The 24,656-nt window shown below is 42.9% G+C and overlaps 1 protein-coding gene across 1 annotated transcript; it reads left to right on the top strand.

Annotated features, from left to right (window-relative positions):
• The first annotated feature begins 3,062 nt into the window (after positions 1–3,062).
• On the top strand, positions 3,063–22,732 carry etnk2 (ethanolamine kinase 2). Its single transcript, XM_026169007.2, has 9 exons — positions 3,063–3,452; positions 8,321–8,458; positions 8,547–8,668; positions 9,135–9,275; positions 12,727–12,869; positions 21,664–21,747; positions 21,840–22,000; positions 22,098–22,171; positions 22,464–22,732. The coding sequence occupies exons 1-9, from the start codon at positions 3,306–3,308 to the stop codon at positions 22,534–22,536; spliced, it is 1,083 nt and encodes a 360-aa protein (XP_026024792.2). The 5' UTR covers positions 3,063–3,305; the 3' UTR covers positions 22,537–22,732.
• Positions 22,733–24,656: the final 1,924 nt, after the last annotated feature.

Raw genomic sequence — 24,656 nt, 5'->3', positions numbered from 1 at the left:
TAATATAATGATAATAAAAATAATGCTCTCGGTGTGGTTGTGGTATTTTGAATTTAGCTGCAGAATAATCACATCAAAACCAAAGTATCATAAACCTGTATTTTATTCACAGTATGATACAGAAAATATATTAAATGTTTAAAGAGAGTCATTTTATTATTTCATTAAAAACTTTGAGTTCATTTTGAATGTGAATGCAGAAAGATATCTTTAAAAACATATGGATGCTGCAATGGTATGAATTTCAAAATTCATACCTACATCACCTTGTTCTTCAACTTATTGCATTCACAAGATTTTTAAAAACACTTCACCTCTGACCTTGATCTTAAGGCCGAGGTCACTGAGATGTGATGTCATCCAAGATTTTAGTAGATAGAGTTTGAAACTCAGGTCTCGCTGGCCTACCCGTCCGGCAGGGTCCTGACAATACCCCATCTGTCTTTTATGGCTGACAGTAAAAAGGGTTAGTTTTGAGAGCAACTTTTAATTTAGTTTTAGCCATATCTTTTGACTGAAGCGTCATTTAGTTATTGTCAGAATTTAGACATCTGAATTCATGTGATTACTAAATATCATAAGATTATTTTTGACTAAATCTAAAATGATACAGTTTCCTGGGCATGTCTTACTGCCATGGTTCTTGGTGTTGGACCCAGTGTTTTGAATTATTGATTTGGTTTCTGGTTTATAGGGTTCACATTTTGGCATATTTGGTTCTATTCCTTGTTCCTCTCTGCTTTAGAGTTAATTCCTCACTCAGTGTTTATCATCATGTTTAGTCACCTGCATTAGCTTCATTTGTGTGTCTGTGTATTACGTTAAACTCTCAGTTTGCGTGTGTTCCTTGTCCGATCCTCGTTTATGCACTGTAAAATCGAATTAGCTGATAAAACTTTAAAAAATTATACAGACTCATTGGCTCAAAAAACAAAGTAAAGCTTGCTTACAATAATTAAGTTAGGACATCTTACTCATTCTGATGCTGTGTGTCTCCGGGAGTCAAGGTTTCAGGCTGTTTACTCCTCCCGTACGCCATGACTGCAGATAAAGCTTTTTTTTCATTTATTTCTGCCTCCTGACTTCTGCATTTGGGTCGACTCTCTGCCTACCGCACAGTGGTCCATCACACATGCTAACTGGAGCTCATCTCTCCAGAAATTTTTCAAGCCATTTTTATATTTTGATGAAAGTGTCGGTCCATTTCATTTGTCTTCATGCTGTGACCCAGTATTTGTGTTTCAACATCTGGAATTATATTCTTTGATTACTGATCTTCGTGTTTTTGAGTTTTTTATTTAGTTCTCTCTCCCTTAACGTTTATCTCAGCCTGCAGTTAGTCTCTGTTCCCGTGTTTTCCCTGTTCTTTATATCCCTGTGTGCCACATCTAGTGCTTTTGTATTTCTTCTGTTCCAGAGTCTGTCGTGTTTCCATTTCAAGTCGTGATGTCATTCTTCCTGTTTTATTTTGATAGTCCTTGCCTTATGTCAGTGTATTCTGATTTTCTTTCTTTTCCCCCTGTGTGCCCCTCTGTGTATCTGTGAACCCTTGTTTCCCCTCCTTGTGTTTTATTCCACGTTTTCCCCAGCCCGTTATGTCCGTGCTCTCTCTCCTCCTGTCTGAACCTCTGTGTACTTCCTGTTTTACTTTGACAGTCTCTCGTCAGTATGTGTCATGTTGTGTTCACTCCTGCCCTGCCTTGTTACAATTATCTGTGTCAGCTGTGTTCCCCATGTGCTCCCACTTCCCTCGTTTACCCTCTGTGCATTTATGTCCACGTCTCCCTCAGTTCAGTGTTGCGTTCTCCCTCGTGCTGTGTGTGATTCTCCCTGTGTTTCCTGGTGAGCTTTAGCTTTAGTTTTTCCCCAGTTGTATTACTCGTGATCTGTCTTTCCAGTAATAAAGCTGTGCTTTCTGAGTTTATTCCCCGTGTCCCCGTGAGTTTGCGTTTGGGTCCTCTCCTGCCTGCCACACAGCCTAATCATGACAGACACATGCCTTTGTTTTTATTTTGTTATTATCTTGTTTTTTGTCAGGAAGGGAAAAAAAGATCATTGGCTAAAAAGCAAGTGGTACTAAAAAGAAACAGGTCGAGAAACATTTGGCAACTAATTAGATTAGTTGGCAACAACTCTGTAACATTGCTAATGCAAACAGGCCAAGACTGACATAATCCCTACATCAAATATCTGAATGTAAGTGAGGTGTTTTTGAATTAAAGTTCTCTTTAAAGTTATGTACAAACTGTAGAAATGGGTTAGCATCACTTTCCTTTCCAGACTATATGACCCAAAGGTGCATTGTATTATTATTTTCATTACTAAGATTATATTACAAGTGTTTGGGTAATTAATTGTGCATTTTTAATTCAGGTGTGGTTGCATGTTTCAGTATTCTCATTCTGATGGCAAAGAAAATAGCCTACAGTGTAAGACATTTAAAATAATGACAAAATAATGATATTTTCATATCATTATTTGGATGATCTGATATCCTCGTGTTGGTGTTGTTCCCAGACCATCATGAAAATGTTGTTCCAGGTTCAACATTGCAAGTGACCAATCACATTGTTGTGACATTATTCTCTTGCGCGCCAAGCCATTCGTGCATTTATGAAATTCCAATGTTGCAAGGACAATGTCAGCCCTTCTCCTTTTAGCATGCTCCATGATAACAAGCGCGTCTATGTCAGATGTGAAACTCCAAAAGGAAGACTAAATATCTATAAATCATAAATCACACCAACGCTCGAACCACCTGCTAAAACAGCGAGGCTTCAGACGTCATTAGTGACGTCACTCGCCCTTAAAGAAGCAAGCCTCGGCACGCGCTTGATAAAAGCCTTCCTGATTTCTCGACGGCGCAGCGCGTCCCATCACTAATCCCAGGCTTCACTTTCAAAATTCATTTTTCCATTTTATCAGCTATCATTCGGCTGAACCCGGCACTGCTCGGGCATCTTCGGAAGTAATGGGCGTGCTCGAATGCAGTGCGTCTCAACCGGCGGTACAATCGGATGATCCCGGGCGGGCGGAGCCAATTAGGAGGAAATGGTACAGTTGGCTGACTCCTCCTAAGAAAACCGGCGACGACCATCAGTACCCGGCAGTTTCATCGTACATCTGTACCGCTTTCAACTCAACGTTACAGCAGCGTGTTAAATCTCTTGAGCCAGTCTTAGGTCACTCACAAAAACCACACCAACACTTACTTCTAAACCAAGCGGCACTCGTATGGTGCAATTTTTTTTTAGAAATTTACGCCAAGGGCTTGGAAATTAACGTTTCAGAGAAATTGCTGCAGGATGGAGACGCAAATACATGTACCCGTGGGCTCGCCGGTAATTAGAAAAATCCCAGTTTTCGTGGACGAGCGCAACGTAACGGAGGGAGCGATGAAGCTCATTAAAGAGCTGAGACCGGCGTGGGACTCGAGCGACGTCAAGACCAAGGTAACGTTAGCCGCAAAGCTAGCTGTACTGATTATGCTAGGCTAGGAAAGGATTGACAGCTTTGCAGCATCACCGGCAAGCTAGTAGGAGGGTCGTGGCAACCTGACATGTCGCCTAGCTGAATTAATTTTATTGCACCGCCTATAGTTGACTATTTCTATTTTCTTTACCAACTAAGAAGTTTAAATTGGTTTTGCTTTAGAGAAAATTTACATTTATAGGTTACCGTAGCTATCAAGGTGTTCTAATTAATTAGCAAACTTGCACCAGGATGTCCCAAAGCTTGGTACGCTTCTTATCTGTAGTGTATGCCCAAAGTGCACATCGCGTAGGGCACTTAAAGACGGTGTGAAAGCTGGTATAAGTCGCGCTGTCATCTTGGTGTTGGAGGACAGCTGATGGTGGCGCGATGGTCAGTTTGATAGAGGAACACGGTGATTGGTAATAATTACTAGTTCAAAGGGACAGACTGTGTTACAGCAGGTCCCTGAGCTTTGTGTTCATTATAGCCTGCAGCTGATTGTTGTGTCTCGTTTCTTCCCAAATACATGTGTGTGAATCCTAATGATATTAGACACACTAGATTTTGGACTTCAATGGAGTGTACATGTTGGAGGCCAAGATATACAGTCTCTTCTTTTAAACCGTTTAAATGTTTTCTTAAAAAATAGTACTAAAGAAGTGTGTGTGTGTGTGTGTGTGTGTGTGTGTGTGTGTGTGTTTTAATAAACAAAGAACCGTTGGGAAAAAACATCTTCCAGTTTTACTATGTCCACTACAGAGGATATAGCAAATGGGCTGAGTCTCCGGATAATATTGTTGTTGTTCCCATTTTATACAAGGAAAATAAAAAACTTTTTTTTCCAAGTGTTTTAAAGTCTTTCGTCTCTTTGAACATTTCCTCAGCTACAAAAGCAGAGATTAAACATCAGCCCCAGTCATATGTATCTTATCACTGATGGGCATTAGCAAGCCAACATGTCTCTCTAGCTTTCAGGTGATGTCAGATTACTGGGACACGCCCACCTGAATGGCAAAAACAGTACTGCTTGCCCTCCAGCAATCATTTGAACTTTGAGTTTAATTTAGCGTAATAGTTACTGTGCTACTAGATGTGCTAATCAGCATTTATTTATAGCTGCTGTAGATCGGGCACCAACACGTGAGCACACCTCTGCCAACCCTGCCTTACAGGTCAAATCCCACCAATCATTGCTTCTCACCAGCAGCCCAGGCTGTTAGTGGCAGCTCATTTAAACTGTAAAAATGATTTACCTGACAATGGAAAAATACTTTACTGTTATGTCATAACATTAATGTCACAAATTATTACTACTGGAATTTTAGTGACCCTGCACTGTAAAAGTCTAAGTCAGCAAACCGTAAGATTTACATGTGGTAGTTTGAAAACCTTTATCCTTTTATCCATACAAAAGCCATCTACTGTTATGGTATGTGGGCTGATGGTGATGCCAGCCATCTGAGAATACAAATTCAGATGCAGGCAGACAGGACATTGTTGGTTCTTTTAAAGGGGAAAGAATTCAATTCAATTCAATTTTATTTATATAGCGCCAAATCACAACATAAGTCGCCTCAAGGCGCTTCATAGCTACAGAGAAAAACCCAACAATCATATGACCCCCTATGAGGAAGCACTTTGGCAACAGTGGGAAGGAAAAACTCCCTTTTAACAGGAAGAAACCTCCGGCAGAACCAGGCAGAATGAGATCGCAGATGCATGCTTTGCAAATGAGCTTTCTCCGAACTGTAGATAAGCTCTCCATTAGCATAGGAAGAGGAATTGAGTCATTTGGGAGGGGTTCAGAGCAGAGCCGCTGTTCCTCCACATCGAAAGGAGTCAGTTGAGGTATTGCCTTCTGGGTAAGGTGTTTCAGTTGGGTACGTCCTACCTGGAGGAGGCATGGGGCAGACCAAGGACACGCTGGAGAGATTCTGTCTCTCGGCTGGCCTGGAAACACCCCAATAAGTCCCCGGATAAACTGGAGGGCTCGCTGGTTGGTGAGAGGGAGATCTGGGCTCCCTGCTTAGCCTGGTGCCCCTGCATCCCATTATCAGATACTGGACGATTTATTCATTCGTTATGTTAGAGCTGAACTTTTATTGAGTAGTTGTCATGAATTTTTAAACAGTGGAAATCATTTTGTCTTGATGGAGTGATCAGGCCTGAGAGTCAACAGGAGAAAAATTGTATGAATTGTATTGATCTTAATTTTTAGCAGGTTTAACTTTTTTTTTTTTTTTTTTTTTAGTACCTTATTTGTTTATTTTTATTGTTTTTGAATACATCTATAATTCCCTTTTTTTCGGACCCTCATGCTCCTGTAACAAGTGAATTTCCCTACTGTGGGATTAAAATCTATATCTAATATTTGCAAATTAATCCCCTGTTTAATGCAAAGTTAAAAGGTTGGAAGTAAAGCCTTGATGTTGATTTACAAAGTTGAAGGAAACTCTTATATGGAATTCATCGTCATAGGCCTACCTCAGGTTTGTGCTTTTGCTTATACTTTGATGTGGGACGATAATAACAATGTGCTTTAATAATATAGGCCATGAGCTAAACATCCACCCCTATAACAACGTCATGACATATTGTACCATTGGGTATGTAGACAATGGTGCGTATCAGCACCTTTATTCATTGTAATATAATAACAGTTGGTGGCAGATGTGGTTCCAAGAAGTCTTTTTTTAAAAGATTTCCCTAGAAGTGTGGTGGTGTTAGGTAATCCACAGAGACTTGACTCATCAGGGAAAGAAAAATGCATAATTGATTCCAGGTAAAAGGATCTAGTAACTGTTGTGTCGTAGCTGGGTCAAAGTTTTTGGAGCAGTGAGCGCTACAGAACTGTTAAAAGTCCTCAGTGGCACAGTCTAAGCCCAGCTGCTTCAGCCCTGTATTTACATCCTGGTTACTCCTCTCCCTGGGCCTTGCACAACAGCCACCTGCAGCTGAGGATGTGACCGTGTTTATCTCAACTTTTCCAGGCCAGACTGGCAAAACTTCTCTCAACGACTACCACTCTGACAGTAGATTTATACACCTGCACTGCTAACAGGAAGACCTGACCGGCCCTGCCACCTGGACAGGGAGATTTTTATTGTCTATTGCCAAACATCCACACACTTCCTGAAAATGGCAGAGTGCCTGCAGCGACAGAGAAATGGTCTCTTCTTACAAGTTTCACATAACGAAGACTCAAAGATTCACGTCAATCAAAGGAAACCTGTTCCAGCCTGTACAGTGAGGTCACCCTACAGGGAGCTGGTTATTGGTAGTGGGGTGGTTGAGGGGGGGGGATGCCACCATCAATGTCCCATGCAAGCAGTATATGGCAGAATGTTTACCTCTGTCTGGGTCCAAGCTTATCGCTGTCTGTCGATGTATTGATCGTAGGTCTTAGCAGCGTATTGTGTGGCGGGCAGAAGGGATCAGTCACGTTTTGGCAAAGGCGTGTATGCTTGTGTATGAATAGTCATAACAGGGATGTCTGTCGCCCATCTTTGTGGTGAGCCACGTGTGGAATGCCAGATATGCGTGAGTGAGCGTCTGGTCCTTGGGGGGAGATGCAGGCAGTGTGTATGTTGTTATTGTGTCCGCTGCAGCGGGACGGACCGGCCCACCACTGTCCACTGGAGCCACGCTGTCACTCCGATTTTTTTTGTTTTTTAAGGCCAAGTTTCAAACACACAAGGCTTTTTGCTAACTTTTCATTTTAGAAAAAGCATTTGACTCAGCTTGTTGACAGCATCACTCTTTAAGACTGATCAGGCGACGTGCAAGAAGTCTTCAACAGTGATATGAAGGAACACTCAGGGTGTTTTTACACCTACGCTGTTTAGTCCGTTTTAATTGAACTCTGGTTCGTTTTCCCAACTGGTGCGGTTTGTTTGTGTGGATGTGAACATAGTAACTGCACTCACATGTGGACCAAAACAACCACACCAAGAACCAACAGTCCAAAGTCCAAACGAACTCCAGAGAGGTTCATTTACAGTTCGTTTACAATGTGAACGTGAGCCGATATGAAACAAATACTGGGTGTACATTACAAGCTTAAAAAACATCCTGTAGCCAGATAGAGAACATCACCAGTTAACCTTTGGACTGTGGGAGGAAATCAGAATACATGGGGAGCACCCACGCAGGCACTAGCAGAATATGCAAGGTCCACACAGTTGATGGATTTGAACCCTGGACCTTCTTGCTGTGACGTGACAGTTGTAACTACTGCACCACCGTACCGTCCAGGATGATATGATCAAGATAAAAATGTTTCCTCTTAGGCTAAAGGGAGTAACTCAGTATAATGTTGGTATGTCATCATCGTCATCAGCGTAAGGGGACAAGTGGGCTTGGTGGATGCCACACAAACACTCAACCACTTGTCGAGAACATGGTGGCAGATGACTCTATCTGAGGACTGTATCTGTGTAGACCGCTGCAGAGGGCTGTTGAACCACTACACTCTGTAGTGTGCATTCATTTTTGATGAGTTTTATGCCCTACTGTAATATCCCTCTCCATGTCACTGTCCATACACTGCTCTTGCTAACACAGACTGACCATGCCCTGTTCTCATGTTCTTGTACAACTATTATTCAAACAAAATCTTAGTAAGATGACTTAAAAACCACTTCAACATTTAGCTCAAGTCTTCTGTGAACCCTGCGGAGGCGTTCTGACATATTCATCTCATGTAGGTCAAAGCTGTATGGTGTCTTCAGGGTTGATGTTGACTTAGAGGTAACTAATAGCTTTCAGGAAAACAGTCCTGAAGCACCATGGCGCTGTACAATCAGAGGCTCTGTTTGAGACGAGATGTGGTTTCATCTTTTTCCAGCTCTTCACCGATGGAACCACCAACAAGCTAGTGGGCTGCTACGTGGACGACAGTCCAAATGACGTAGTCCTGGTCCGAGTATATGGAAACAAAACAGAGCTGATTGTGGACCGAGACAATGAGCTTAAGAGCTTTCAGGTAGTGTTGCCGCGTTGCAGAGTCCTAAATTAATTAACGTAAGCAGTTGTTTGCTCCTACCTCATTGTCATCTTTTTGTGTCTCCTAGGTGCTGCATGCTAATGGTTGTGCTCCTCGCCTCTACTGCACCTTTCTAAATGGCATCTGCTATGAGTTCATGCAGGGAGATGCACTTGGAACGCAGGATGTCAGAGATCCTACTCTGCTCAGGTGTGAATTTGTCACAGCAATGTTTGAATGGGTTTTTTGAGTTTACTCAAAGATGGTGAAAATTTTAACATCAGTGCTTTTCTGCCTCATACAACAAAGATTAGACACATGGAGAAATGCACAGGACACACAAAAAAAGAACTGTATAATGAAGAAAACGGACAATTCCACAAGGTTCTGAGCTGAAACGCAACATTTAGAGGGAATGCTTTATCTGGTAACACAATGTTTTGACTGTGAAACAGTCTTCCCATTGTGGACGTCAGCTCTGTGTAGTGGACATTATGTATTTTCTTGTTTTAATTCAACTATCTCCAGGAACTCTGTAACCAAAATTTGTCCTTGTAGATAAATGAAGTAGGACACTCTGCCACTGTACTGTGGGGATTCTTTACAACTAGATACTAATGGTCTGTAGTTGAAATCTTGCCACGACTGTAACCTTGTTCTGTCTGTCTCCGCTTAGGCTGATAGCCAGGGAAATGGCTCGTATCCACGCCATCCATGCACACAACGGCTGCATCCCCAAACCCAACCTCTGGATCAAGATGCGGAAATATTTCTCACTTGTAGCCACAGAATTCACAGAGCAAGCCTCCAACATCAGGTGAGCTCCTGCTTATCTACTTTCAAAGCTCAAAGTTAAGGTTATCATTATCACCATGATAATGATGCAAATAGTCCATAAAGCCCAGCATGAGTTTCCTGTTAAATGAGAACATAAGCTGTTTGCATAGAGCCTGAAATATTCTGCAAGTTCTCCGTGATGAAGCAGTGGGGTAGTTGGGCTTTCTTTGCATAAAAAATGACAGAGATAACTGCAAAAAGCGTACGACTGTATCCTGTGCGGTTCATGTATTGATGTCCAAATATAAACTTTAACATTATTTCTGGGTTTGAAGGCTAACAAATGTTCCTGTTGGCACAGCACTGTCCATTTGAGAATGCGTTAGCAATTAAGACTGTCACGCAGCTGAAATACTCGGCACTGACTCAAGTTCTCTTTTTTTTTTTCCAGGTTTGTTTAAAAAGCACGTAGGACTAAATAAGCAATACACCTTAGCTAGTCTCAGTAGAAGAGAGTTAGGTGCTCTGCTGCAAATACAAGGTCTCCTGTTCCATTGCAAGCACACATATTGCAAAGTCGCATGATTTGACAGCATATGGGATATAGCCCAAATCAAGTCTGTAGAGAGAAGTAAACATGTGCTAAGGTCAGACGCCGGGCAGAATTAACCAATGACACAATAATGTTATTGCTATGCTAATTAGCTCATTACAACAATGGAGCAAGCTTTATATTTCTACTGAAATATGTCAAAGCAGCATGGAGACAGTAAACTTTTTAATCTTATCTTTGTGTTTTATATGAGTAAAATATCGTTGACTTGTAGCTTTAGCATAAAACTGAACACTTGGCTTGCAGCATAGAAAACACCAAGATATTTGTCAGCCAAAAGATGAGATGTAATAGAGATGTAATTTCCCAGCCTTACCTAGAAGTGTGTTTAATGAAAATGTAAATTCATCTCTATATAATAAGGAGGATAGCATGGCAGAGACATGTGGAGCAGATAAAGTATACCATTTTATAACCTGGCCAGCTGCCCAGTCCCAGCTAATATCTTTGTTCTCTTCCCTGTTAGATTAAGTCCAGCATGTGGCTTATATAACTGTAACAATAATAGCAGACTGGATTAGGGAGTGTTTGGCATTCAGTGGGCCAGCAGATGTTTGCTTAGCCCGGTCTATCAGATCACTTTATCCCGTCCTTGGTAACACAGACAGCTAGAGTCCCTGGTCCTGGACAGCAGACACTTGTTGCACACTGCTATCTGAGAAGCCCTCATGTTGCGCTTCATTTTAATAGGCCGGTGTTATTTGTAGCATTTAGTCTAAATCAGAATCATTTCAGTAACATTTCCTTTGTGGATGACATGTTAGATGAGTTAAGTTTGAGTGAGTGTCAGAGAGAGAGCTAGCTAGATGGAAATCTGAGAGGAGAGGGTGCATCCTGTGTGCACACTGGTTTTCTCTGAGCTCAGACTGTCTTCAGATTGATACTGGAGTAATCCACATAAGCCCATTACATTTAACAAAGGGGTTTCTACTCAGCACTCTTAGCTTTTGCTTGGATGAGACTACCTTAGCTCTTTCTCTGCTATCTAGTAAGACCACGTTTGGACTACCATCAGATCAGACTACACAATCTTAGCTGGGCTGAACCCTTCGTGATGCGTGAAGCCTCAGTAGGTTTGTGTCATGTGCACACAGATGAGAAGAGCAAAGATTTATATAAATACTGGTGCAGGATATGCATGAATGTTTATAAGATAAGATAAGATAACCTTTATTAGTCCCACACGTGGGAAATTTGTTTTGTCACAGCAGGAAGTGGACAGTGCAAAAGTTATGAGGCAAAAATTAGAATACAATAAGAATAAATACAGTACACAACTGTACAGAATAGAATAAAATAAAATACTATATACAGTAGAATAAAATAAAATAAATATACAATAAGATAAGAATAGAATACAAATACAAATACTATATACAACGGAGTAAAAATACAACGATGACAGAAAGGATTATTGCACTTAGTATTATTGCATATGTATGGATGTGTGTGCTTGATCAGTTAAAGTCTTTATTATGGAGTCTGACAGCAGTGGGGAGGAAAGACCTGCGAAATCTCTCCGTCCCACACCGTGGGTGCCGCAGTCTCCCACTGAAGGAGCTGCTCAGTGCTGTCACAGTCTGCTGCATGGGGTGGGAGATGTTGTCCATCAGGGATGACAGCTTAGCCGCCGTTCTCCTGTCACTCACCACCTCCACTGGGTCCAGAGGGCATCCTAGAACAGAGCTGGCCCTTCGGATCACCCTGTTCAGTCTCTTCCTGTCCCCAGCAGAGATGCTGCCGCCCCAGCAGACCACGCCATAAAAGATAGCAGAAGCCACAACAGAGTCATAGAAGGTCTTCAGGAGTGGGCCCTCCACTCCAAACGACCTGAGTCTCCGCAGCAGGTACAGCCTGCTCTGCCCTTTCCTGTAGAGGGCGTCTGAGTTATGAGTCCAGTCCAGTCTATTGTTCAGATGAACACCAAGGTACCTGTAGCTGTCCACAGCCTCAATGTCCATACCTTGGATGTTCAGTGGTTGCAGTGGAGAATGCTTGTGCCTGCGGAAGTCTACCACCAGTTCCTTGGTTTTACTGGCGTTGATCTGGAGGTAGTTCAGCTGGCACCAGTCCACAAAGTCTTGGGTCAGACCTCTGTACTCCTTGTCGTCCCCATCAGTGATGAGGCCGACTATTGCAGAGTCATCAGAGAACTTCTGCAGGAAGCACTGGGTGGAATTGTGGGAGAAGTCTGCAGTGTAGATGGTGAAGAGGAACGGAGCCAGAACCGTTCCCTGTGGGGCCCCCGTACTGCAGACGACCCTGTCCGACACAAAGCCCTGAGTCCTCACATACTGTGGTCGGTCGGTGAGGTAGTCCAGGATCCAGGTAGTGAGGTGATGGTCCACTCCAGAGTTCACCAGCTTGTCCTTTAGAACCGAGGGAAGAATGGTGTTGAAGGCACTGGAGAAATCAAAGAACATGATTCTCACAGTGCTTCCAGCGGTCTCCAGGTTATTATTTCAAGTACAGTGTGGAATAAATCGCAGATCAGATGTTGGTAGTCAGGTCTGAAAACTCAGGAAATGAGGTGTAATGTAGCCGTAATAACAGTGACTCCAGCACCAGGAGGGTCCACTGAGAACTTGTTTCTCTGCAACTGTGTTCCCAGGAGTCAGCAGGCCAGAGCCCCACTGAGCTTGTGTGTGCTGCCTGTGCATGTCGCACTCAGTTGTTTTCATTTCACATATGTTCCCACGTGGCATGATACCAAAATAATGAAAGGTGTTTTATTTAGGTGAAAAACGGCCAGTGAAAGTATTCCTGTGATACTTACTTAACAGGTGGACACAGTGTTGTGCGTGCAGCTATTCTGAATGGTTGTCACAACAATGTGCGCGACTACACTGACCTTCTCTCCATTTCCTTCCCTGTCCAGAATACAGCAGGAAGTTCCCAGCAAGGTGGTGCTGGAGCAGGAGATGGTTTGGATGAAGGAACATCTTTCCACACTGGGCTCACCTGTGGTGCTCTGTCACAATGACCTGCTCTGCAAGAACATCATCCACAACAGCAAAGAGGGTAAGTGTCTGAGCCTTAATCTGAGCTTCTCGTCTCACGGCTGTGATTCTATTTTACAACCAGAATGAGCAGCAGCACTTCTAACTTCACTCCCCACACTGCCCCCATTCCAGTGGATCATTGACAGCTGGGTCACTAGAAGTGAGGCATGTTATACTAACTGCCTGCACCAGCACAAAAACATCTTTTGGTGTTAACATGTAAAGGTTGGGAGTTACTAAAGTAATGCTTTATTTGCATAATATTTCCCTTTTAGTAGAACTTTCTGTTTGTGCATCTATAACAACCAGCATGCACACATACAGCTCTCTAATATCATATGCTGACTTTTACAGTTGTTTCCTTTTATTCTTTAGGCAGTCTGTGCTAACATTTATAGAAATGGCCTTGGGCTTTGAGGAGTTTCAAAACAGACAGATAGTTGTCACATGTGTTCGCCAAGCTGTGGTACAAAATACTAAGAATTCTAATATTTTGTACCACAGCTTGGCTAATGCAAACAGCTGGACAAATTAGCTTGAATCCACAATAGCTGACTACGTTAGCATTAGCCATGATGCACAGTGCAGCATGCTGATAACCATCAATGACCGGAAAAAAGGATTTGTGTGCTCTACAAATGAAGAAGAAACACCCATAAACAAATATTATATGTTAGTGTTGTGTGGTGTTAGTTCAGCAAGCATTACACACACACGCAGGTAGGAACAGAGGATTACCGGAGTTGACTCCTTTCTTTATTTTTCTTTTTTTCTTCTTCAAAACCACAACCAGAACAACATACTCACTAGCGCCCTCTAGCGCTTCTGGTAAATGCATCTACAGAACAAATGCAATAGTATGTGTGGACACAACATCTCCCCCTTTGAACAAGGATTTCTTATGTGAACCTGACTTCATCATTCTGATGTATGTCACCTAATACACTTTTAACATATTTCACATTACTCAGTAACATTCACTTTCCCATGACAAAGTCTTGGGTCCAGCAAGGTGGGTTCCTCATCCTGGTGGGCCTAAGCCTACTATCAGACTCAGAGTTAGATGCTAGATCAGTTCCTGGTTTATGACAGTCCATTGTTGTGTCAGAATCAGTACCTGCGTTCAGCTCTGACAGAGCCGATAAGTGTGAGGCGTTCCAGGTCCGTCCATCATCCAGCAAATAAGTGTTTGGTCCTTTCCTTGTCATGACAGTCCTTGGTTTGGAAAACTTTAACTCGCCTTTCTTTACCTTCCACGGCTTCCTAACCCGTACCTTGTCACCAGGCTGAAAGTTGGATGGTTTGGCGTGTCTGCGAGCATCAGTGTATTCTTTCATTTTCATTTGCTTATTCTTAACTCTTTCGCACATGGTATGCCTCTCTGTCTGAGGAACAGGCATATCCATTACCTGTAACTTTGTTCTCATTCGTCGTCCATGGAGCAGTTCTGAAGGGGAAACTCCAGTTGTTGAATGAGGGGTTGCTCTGTAGTCCATCAGGTAAGTTCTCAGGAACGATTTCCAGGGTTGTCCTTGAATCGAGGCAGTCTGTAGGCAGTCTTTAATGCATCTATTGAATCTCTCAACTTCCCCATTAGCTCTTGGGTAATACACTGAGGATCTCAGGTGTTGGATTCCCCTGCTTTTCAGGAAGTCAGTGAACTCAGCAGAGAGAAATTGAGAGCCATTGTCACTTATCAGTGTCTTTGGATTCCCTTCACGAGAGAAAACTACAGAAAGGAATTGAATGATAGTAGCTGCATCAGCTCGGGGAGCAAAAGCTACTTCAGGCCACTTGCTAAAGTAGTCTACCAATGTGATGGCAAATCTACAGTCAGAAGGGGCTATTTCAAAAGGGCCTATGATGTCCACAGACACCTTTTCCCAAGCAGCAGCTGGTAAAGGAATGGGTTGGAGTGGAGCATCATGGGTGACAGCGGACTTGTCATTCTGTCTGCACGTTGCACAGTTCTTTATCAGTGTCTCTATATGACAATCCATTTTGGGCCACCAGTACATTTCCCTCAGGCGTTGTTTGGTACGGACGATGCCTTGGTGAGTTTCATGAGCTATATCAGTGAGTTTTTTCTGCAACGACTCAGGCACTAGCAATCGATGTGTACCTCTGATGATGCACTCGTTCAAGACCGCGAGTTCATGGCGGATTGGGAAGTACGGCTGTAAGTCAGGATCCAGTGACGTCTTCCTAGCAGGCCAGCCTTTCTGTATCTGCACACGGAGCTTTGTGAACACTGGACAGTCTTTGCACCCTGACTGGAAGTCATCCTCAGACACAGCACTCAGATCAGTGAGGATGGCTGCAACTGACTCCACATCCTCTGCACATGCCATGTCTGTCTCGGAAAGTGGAAGCCTAGAAAGACAATCAGCAACATGGTTCAGTGACCCAGTTCTATATTCCACTTCATAGTCAAACTCCAACAGGCGAGCTGACCATCTGGCTATGCGTAGACCAGCTCTGTTATTGCCCTTAGTAGTCAGCAGTGTTGTCAGTGCTTGGTGATCTGTTCGTAGGAGGAATTTTCTGCCCCAGAGCCATGTGCGCCATTTTTCAGCAGCCCAGACGCAAGCTAGAGCTTCCTTCTCAACGATTGAGTATTTCCTCTCTGCATCAGACAAGCTGCGAGATGCAAATGCAACAGTATGTTCTGCATCATTACCGTCAAGTTGAGTCAAAACAGCACCTACACCGTAGTCTGAGGCATCTGTTGAGACTATGGTTGGCTTACTGGGGTCGAACATCACCAGGGCAGGGCTGTGCACGATTAACCGCTTGACTTGATCAAACGCTGCTTGAGCTGCTTCGTTCCAGTGGAATGAACAGTCCTTACGCAGAAGAGCTCTCATAGGTTCAACAACAGTCGCGTAATTTGGCACAAACTTGCTGTACCATGCACTCAAGCCAAGAAATGAGCGCAGGGTTGCAGGATCAGTAGGGGGCGGAGCATGCAGGATGGCAGTGACATGAGAGTCATCTGGCAGCAGACCTTCTGGACCGATCTTTTGACCCAAAAAGCTCAGAGTAGTTTGACGGAGTTGACATTTGTCAACATTGAGTTTCAGTCCTGCATTGTTGATTCTGTGTAACACAGCACGCAAGTTGGCCTCATGTTCAGCTTCTGACGTTCCGTATATGATGACATCATCAAGGTAGCATTGCACCCCTTTCTGGCCGCATAGGATTTGTGTCATCATCTTTTGGAAGGCTGCAGGTGCTGAACTCAACCCATAGGGAACTCTGCAGTACTGGTACAGTCCTTCATGTGTAATGAAAGCAGTGAGCCCTCTACTCTCTTCATGTAGTTTCAGCTGATGGTAGGCGGATTTTAGATCCAGGGTGGAGAACATGACAGCCCCACGCAGCTCAGACAGTATGTCCTCTATCAGTGGCAAGGGATGACTGTCAGCGACCACCGCTTTGTTAGGTTCTCTCAAATCAACGCACATGCGTATGCCACCAGTCTTCCTTCTAGTGACTACAATTGGGGAGACCCATTCAGATGCATCAATTTTCTCTATGATGCCATGTTCCTCAAGGTTCTTGAGTTCTGCGGAAACAGCATCACGGACTGACAGGGGTAAGCGTCGAAGTTTCTGCTGTATTGGCTTCACTTCAGGTCGCACCTTCACTTTATGTACAAAGTCCTTTGCACATCCGAATGCAACTGGAGACTCACATTCCTGTTTACATTGAGTGGGCAGAGCCGAGGTTTGCTGGAGTGCAGCACAGACCTTGGGACTGTCAAGAACTAATTGTCCCCCTTTTATGTGTAGCTGGAGGGCAGTCACCAAGTCCATTCCCAGTATGGGTGTTCCTGTTCTCACAATGTAGAGATCTGTGGAGGCACTCTTGCCATTGTAAGTAATGTCAGCTCTAAGACACCCTAATACATCCAGTTTCTCTTTTGAATATGTAATAAGCTGAACAGCTGGATTACTTAACTTAACTGAGCCAAAATTTATGCTGTAAACATGTTCAGGCAGTATGGAAACACCAGACCCTGTGTCTACTAGTAGCTTAACAGTGCATGCCTGTGCAGTATTTGGTACAGTGACAGCAACAGTGCACATCAATTTAGCCGGATCACCACTGACACAATTGTCAACAGTTAAAACACACATTTCAGGAACAGTCACTTCATTAACAAGCTTATGAGAAGATTTACACACTCTCGAAAAATGTCCGATTTTCCCACACGTATTACATTTGCAGTCTTTTGCGGGGCAGGATTTATCATTGGCTTTGTGATCAGCTGAACCACAACGGTAGCACGTCGGAGCTGTATCCGTTTTTTTTAGCTGCTTTGTATTTTGGCTTGCGCATCTTCTTTTGTACTTGAACAGCGGCAACAGGCTTTGTTTCACCGACAGCAATGGCCTTTGCATCAGCTATTGCAGCCTCTGTACGCCTAGCAATTTCCAAAGCTCGATCGAGCGTCAAATCCTCCTCCATTAGCAGTCTTTCACGTATACGAGCATTATTTGTCTTCTCTACAAGTTGATCCCGCAACATTTCATTCTCCATAGCCCCGAACTTACATTGTTTCACGAGCTCACGCAGTGCTGCAACGTAGTGATCTGTAGACTCACCGACAGCTTGGGCTCGTTGCCTGAAATGGTATCTCTCGGCGACAACATTGACTTTAGGATGAAAGTACGTTTCCAAAGCCTTTACGGATCCCACGTAATCATCCGTAGCGAGTAGTAAGGCGCTGTAGATTCGTTGTCCCTCCGTTCCCAAGCAGTGAATGAGCAGGGCCCTCTTCCTCTCCGTAGCAAAGTCATTACCCCCGATCGCCAGCAAGTAGTTATCGAACAACTTTTTCCACGCAGCAAATGGAATTTTCGGTTCGCCCGGGCAATCCAGGAACACAGCCGGGGGTTGCAAAGAGAGCAGAGCCATAACTTAATCACCACTACTCTCGTCGCCACTTGTTGTGTGGTGTTAGTTCAGCAAGCATTACACACACACGCAGGTAGGAACAGAGGATTACCGGAGTTGACTCCTTTCTTTATTTTTCTTTTTTTCTTCTTCAAAACCACAACCAGAACAACATACTCACTATCGCCCTCTAGCGCTTCTGGTAAATGCATCTACAGAACAAATGCAATAGTATGTGTGGACACAACAGTTAGTTTGGTTTCTGGGGGGAAAAGCATTTGCCTGTTAGCAAATTAATTCAGCCGTAATGTTAGCATTCCCAATAACTAGGATTTATCTGGCGGTTACTAGGTTTTAAGGAAAACAGAAACATGATCTTTGCAATTAGAGCAGGGCGATATGGCCAAAAATATTTATCACGATATATATTTGAAAATTTGCGATAACGATATAACTGACAATATAATTGATGCGAGACAAAATACAACTCCACAACATTACTAGCGCAAAAAGACAACCTTCCATTTATTTTCACTTAAACAAGAAGCTGGTTTTTATGTACATTAAAGCTTTATAAAAATGTAACAGTGCAAATGCAAATTCCTTGCTGAAAGTTTAACCAAAAGGCATTTCCAGTAGAAATGTGCTGACATATCCTGAGCATAACCATGTATAATATCCACTGAAGTTAAAAAGAGGTGCTTTGCAACATTAAACTGCAGTGTGCAGTACGCATTTTTCGGACCGTAAGGTGCACGGGATTATAAGGCACATTAAGCGAAACAAAGCAGTCAGATAAATCAAACTTTATTAAACTCATTCTTCTTGCTTCCTCCACTCCATTGATTCATTAATGTTGAATTCTCTGGCAGCTGTTCTATTCCCATGTTGTTGCAGTATATTAATGACTAACCTCGTATTGTGGATGGATTATCTCAGTTGTTCTCCTGACTGAAGTTTGGTCCGTTTACAGCATCCTGCCATGCGATTGCATTTGTCTCTAACCATGAGGAACCTTCACGTTAACTTTTATAAGTGGAAAAGTGTTAGTGTTGGTCCTCCAGCTTCCCTGTTTATGTTATGCTAACATAGCTGTGTCGCTAGCGATCACGTAGCACATCATTATATACCAGCTAGCCCAACTTCAGTAACCCTACAAACGTCAGTGCTGTTTAGTTTCCTGTCTTCATTTATGTTGAACGTGATAGCAGAGCTGTACGTTTGAATTTTTCTAGAAATCTCAGTCAGAACATGCTATATCATGCTTAGGTAACTAGCGAAACTAGCGAGCTAACTTCCGCTAGCTTCCTGCTAACTTCTAACTCCGTTAAATGTAATAACTTTTGTTTTCATGGATGCCTGGAAGTTAAACTTCATAGTTACACCTGTTAAAGCAGCAATGCTGATCGTTTTATTAAAGATGAAAGAATTGAGACAGTTTTTAACTCTCAGTGATGCTGCAGTGTTTGTTTGACCTGAAGATATGGAGTTTAGGACCCAGATTACTCCCAGATTTAAGAGCATCTTAGCCCGACAAATACGACAATAACGACGGCCGCTTGCATGTTCTGCAAAAAAATGTGCTTTGTTGTGTATCTGACGGACAAACACCAAACCAGTTCCACATCACGGAAGTTGCACCATTTTTACAAACCAATTCTGGTTCATCTGTTTCACTCAACAATCGGCCATGTGCGTATGAAAACAAAGGCACTGCGCATGCGCGTTTTACTCATATTCTACCGCGATATTTCATTTTCCTTTCGTTGCCTAACATTATACCGGTATTACCGTGAACGGTATAATATGGCCCAGCCCTATTTGAAACAGCACCTCTTGTACTACAATTCAAAAAGTTCTCTATTGTAGGATCAAGAAACACATGCAGCGTGAAACAAGAAGCAAAACAGGAAAAAAATGAATGAACGTGATGTGTGTAGTTATGCTTGTGCACCAGTTGCAGTGGTTTCATTAACACTGCATTCATCAGGATCTTCCAAAATGCTGCTTGGTCAGGTCTGCTGATATATATTTTGGGTTTATATAGTGCAACTGCTTGTAATAAAACAGACTTTATGTAAAGACTCAGCTCAGGATTCATATAAAGGACTACTCCCTGCTCCGTCCCCATCAGTTCGAGAAATAAAAAACCTTTGCTTAGATTATAAGCAACAAGCTGTGCATATGTTGTTAGTAAGTTATTGGTGGCAGCATTTACTGTCATACATATTGTTACTAAATCTCCTCTGGAGCCACAAGTAGGGCTGGGTATCTGGTATCTGGTATCCGTATTCTTCAGGTCAAACGAACACTGCACTGAGAGTTAAAAACTGTCTAAATTCTTTCATCTTTAATAAAACGATCAGCATTGCTGCTTTACCAGGTGTAACTATGAAGTTTAACTTCCAGGCATCCATGAAAACAAAATGTATTACATTTAACAGAGTTAGAAGTTAGCAGGAAGGGGTTAGCTAGCGGAAGTTAGCTCGCTAGTTTCGCTAGTTTCGCTAGTTACCTAAGCATGATATTGCATGTTTTGACTGAGAGATTTACTGAAGTTGGGCTAGCTGGTATATAATGATGTGCTACGTGATCGCTAGCGACACAGCTATGTTAGCATAACATAAACAGGGAAGCTGGAGGACCAACACTAACACTTTTCCACTTATAAAAGTTAACGTGAAGGTTCCTGATGGTTAGAGACAAATGCAATCGCATGGCAGGATGCTGTAAACGGACCAAACTTCAGTCAGGAGAACAACTGAGATAATCCATCCACAATACGAGGTTAGTCATTAATATACTGCAACAACATGGGAATAGAGCAGCTACCAGAGAATTCAACATTAATGAATCAATGGTACAGAAGTGGAGGAAGCAAGAAGAATGAGTTTAATAAAGTTTGATTTATCTGACTGCTTTGTTTCGCTTAATGTGCCTTATAATCCCGTGCACCTTATGGTCCGAAAAATACGTACTGCACACTGCAGTTTAATGTTGCAAAGCACCTCTTTTTAACTTCAGTGGATATTATACATGGTTATGCTCAGGATATGTCAGCACATTTCTACTGGAAATGCCTTTTGGTTAAACTTTCAGCAAGGAATTTGCATTTGCACTGTTGCATTTTTATAAAGCTTTAATGTACATAAAAACCAGCTTCTTGTTTAAGTGAAAATAAATGGAAGGTTGTCTTTTTGCGCTAGTAATGTTGTGGAGTTGTATTTTGTCTCGCATCAATTATATTGTCAGTTATATCGTTATCGCAAATTTTCAAATATATATCGTGATAAATATTTTTGGCCATATCGCCCTGCTCTAGCCACAAGCATTATTCAGTTTTTGTGGATTCATGCTAATTTGCCCAGCTAAGTCTGTCTATCTGGTCTTTGTATATCTGCTCCTTGTCTATAGTAACGACAGACTGTTGTTACTATAGACAAAGATCAAAGATTTGCAGTTTTTCAGTGCATTCATGTAAATTTCCATGAATGTTGCAAAGGCGTTGTTCACTGGCTCTTGTTCCGGTCATCCAGGTGTAGATGACTGGTGTACAGTTTGACCAACAAGTCCCTCCAGTGCGTCTAATAGTCACATAATCCCTCTACTTCCTGCTGCCTCAAGATGACCATCAAAAACAATCCCTGCCCCAACAAAGGAAGATTAACTGAAGCACACAGCGGTTCCATGTAAAGATGCTCTTCAGGTTCAGTCAGTAGCACTTGAGTGAAGAGGCAGCACAGCTAGCAGGCTTTTTAACTGTCTCTGACTTTGTCTGTCATGTGACCGTGCACTGCATGTGGCAGCAGTACCTGAAGAGTGCTTCATATTGCTTCCCTTCAGCTTTGCTGTAAATGACCACGTGCATAATAATGTAACATACGTGTTTTCCTTTCTCTGGTCTCCTTAAGGTCATGTGCGCTTCATCGACTATGAGTACTCCAGCTACAACTACCAGGCCTTTGACATTGGCAACCACTTCAATGAATTTGCAGGTCAGCAAAAGCACAGTGTGATTTACATGAGTTAGTTATGTGTTGGTGGTGCACAGCTTATCCTTCAACTGCACGTCCATGTGTTTGTTCAGGCATGACTGAGCCGAACTATGGACTCTATCCTAGTCGGGAGATGCAAATGGAGTGGCTCAAGGTGTATCTGCAGGCTTACAAACTCTTCACCAAGAACACAGAGGAGGTCAGCCAGCGAGAGCTAGAGACGCTCTACGTTCAGGTCAACAAGTTTGCTCTGGTGAGACAGATGTTGACAGATGCACACAGTATCTCTTGCAAGCTCAACCCTGCTGTTTCATGGTACACATCTGATATCTCATTTGTTTTCTCTCAAGGCTTCTCACTTCTTTTGGGGTTTCTGGGCTCTCATCCAAGCCAAATACTCCTCCATCGATTTTGACTTCCTGGGGTAAGTGTGCGTGTGTGAAGAGGTTAGCACTAAGCATCATGACTGTACACGCACACATACACAGAGACGCACACACCACCACATCCGTGCAGATGAGTTAAGCAAGTCATGGTTGAATGTGTTTGGGAATGTGGCAAAGGTTCACCAATCTGCCAAAAATTGTGTCCACAAACTTTTTTTATCTTATCTAAAGAACACATTTGTAACATTCCAAGAAGAAATCTTAGAGAAGAGACATCTCTGTGCAAGCGACAAAGTCAAAAATCAGTCTTTTCTGTCTCTCCGTCTGCAGGTACGCCGTGCTACGTTTCAACCAGTACTTCAAGACTAAACCTGCAGTGATGGCCCTGCAGATCCCAGAGTGAGAGGAGGCGACGGAAGCCAGAAGGACGAGGAGAGGAGCCCAGAAGGAGGTGTGTTTGAAGGTTAAATGCTGGGACTTCCTCTCCCATGAAGACGCTTCTGTGAGCCAGCTGTTGATGGACCACTCCTCGGTCAGCCTGGCATCCTTTTCCTGCAACAAGCGCAATTACTCTTTGATTCCCCCAAACTTTAGCTCCACGTACGTCACCGCTGTAGCCCGAGAATGACAAAACTTTCATGTGTGTATGTGTGCAAGTGCATTCGTCTGCGTTTGTAATATATGTTGAAAAAGCGTCACGCTTTTCCTCTTAGAGCAGCTGAACCAGGCGTAGAGAGGTCTGTGTTTGGGATAGGACACCAAAATGTTCCACAACGCTGGTAATGATGTCACAAGAGGAAGGAGAGGGTTGAAGAGTGTCAGGACGATGGTTTGTTTTCTGAAACTGACTACAGGTGCAGCCTGGTGTTAGTCCCATTGTATGTTTGTGTCTTGTGTGTGTTCCTTCCTCTGTCTCTACATATTTTAACACATTGTGACCTTTTCTCGTTTTTTTTTCCATCACCTTTGGTGCTAAGTGCCCGTAGCTTTCTGCACTGAGCTTTCCTCGGGGTGTCCTTTCCTGTGCCCCCTGTTTTTCCTGTTGAAGCACTTTCAGCTTCTTTCACCACATCTTCCACTTATTCACAGCAAACTGCTGCTGCTTATGCTGCTAGAATTGTAAGACTTGTCTGCGTGTTAGTTGGTGTTTCATGCCAAACGCCACGTGTTTGGAACAGCAAATGGAAAGCTAAATGTGCATTTATTTATTTGTATTTAACATCTCAGGTTAACAACTCTTTGGAAAGTGGTACTGAAGGAGGTGGAGGGGATGGCTACAAAGACGAGACCTCTGTGTGTGTTCCTGTCCTTGAGCATTATTTCCACCTTTTTGACTTTTATGGTTACAGCGCATCGCTCTGTTAAATTTTCCATTTAAGGTTTCCAGACATTTTGGAAAGTCACCACCTCTGTCATCCTCCCTGTGCCATGTCCTCCTCTCCCTTTATACCCTTTCATCTTTGATCGGTCACCAGTTCCCAGTTTTGGTCTTTGGTTGCTTCTCCCTTTACTCTGCGGAGGTTTATGCATCTGTTTTTCAAACCGTCCTGAAATCATAGCCCAGTCTCAGTCCCATGCTGTAATCCACTCTATTCATCTCAGATTTAGTGTCAAAACTTCTTACATAATTACATATTGCATAAGTTTTATCTGGGGTCAAATCAAGTGGAGCTTTCAAAAAGAATCTGGCGTGGGTTAGCTGGGGGGGGTGTCTGTCACGAGATCAGCTACTGTTTTCCTGGGAAAAAGATCTGACTCTGAAAGACGAAGAAATCATTAATGCACAAAAGTACTCACAGCTTAGAAAGCAGGCTTCTTTGAAATCTAGCTTGTCTGTTTGTTATTAAATAATTTTTTTTCAGCTTAACTTTTGACTGAACACCTAACTAAGCAGGAATGTATCTGTTCAAGCCTGTCACCTTTTTCAAAAGGCCAGACAGATTGAGTGTAATGTGAAACATAGACTGTATAGAAAAGATGGATGTAATGTGATGTAATGCACTGTGATGTCAGCCATTGGTGAGCAGAGTCTCATTTTGAAGCCTCGAGTTCTTTCTGAGATGTGGCTCACAGATTTTGTCAGTCATATGCAAAATCGTACAGTACTGTAGTTAACTTCTGACTCAATAATAACTAGTAATAAGTTAATAATTAATATAATAAGAATAAGAATAATAACGTACAAAAATTACATATTGGAAAGTGTAAGACTTGAAACTAGTAACTATTCAGACAATAAAGTCATCAATGATATGTTTACAGAGTTCAAAAACTAAGTTTTTCCAGAGGCTTCTAAGCAGTTGGATGTGTTTTTGTGACCTCCCCGCTGGACATCCCAGTCACTGCAGGACATCCCAGTCACTGCAGGACATCCCAGTCACTGCAGGTCATCCCAGTCACTGCAGGTCATCCCAGTCACTGCAGGTCATCCCAGTCACTGCAGGTCATCCCAGTCACTGCAGGGCATCCCAGTCACTGCAGGGCATCCCAGTCACTGCAGGGCATCCCAGTGCAAAACTAGAG

Source organism: Astatotilapia calliptera, chromosome 5 (assembly GCF_964374335.1).
Source record: "Astatotilapia calliptera chromosome 5, fAstCal68.1, whole genome shotgun sequence".
Lineage (NCBI taxonomy): Eukaryota > Metazoa > Chordata > Actinopteri > Cichliformes > Cichlidae > Astatotilapia > Astatotilapia calliptera.
The sequence above is the reverse complement of the archived record's forward strand: the minus strand, read 5'-3'. Positions and strand labels throughout refer to the sequence as shown.

Coding starts and splice junctions, on each gene's coding strand:
- etnk2 (XM_026169007.2), top strand. CDS start 3,306: ATGGAGACGCAAATACATGTACCCGTGGGCTCGCCGGTAATTAGAAAA. Junction 3,453..8,320: donor CGAGCGACGTCAAGACCAAG/GTAACGTTAGCC, acceptor ATCTTTTTCCAG/CTCTTCACCGATGGAACCAC. Junction 22,001..22,097: donor AGGTCAACAAGTTTGCTCTG/GTGAGACAGATG, acceptor TTTTCTCTCAAG/GCTTCTCACTTCTTTTGGGG.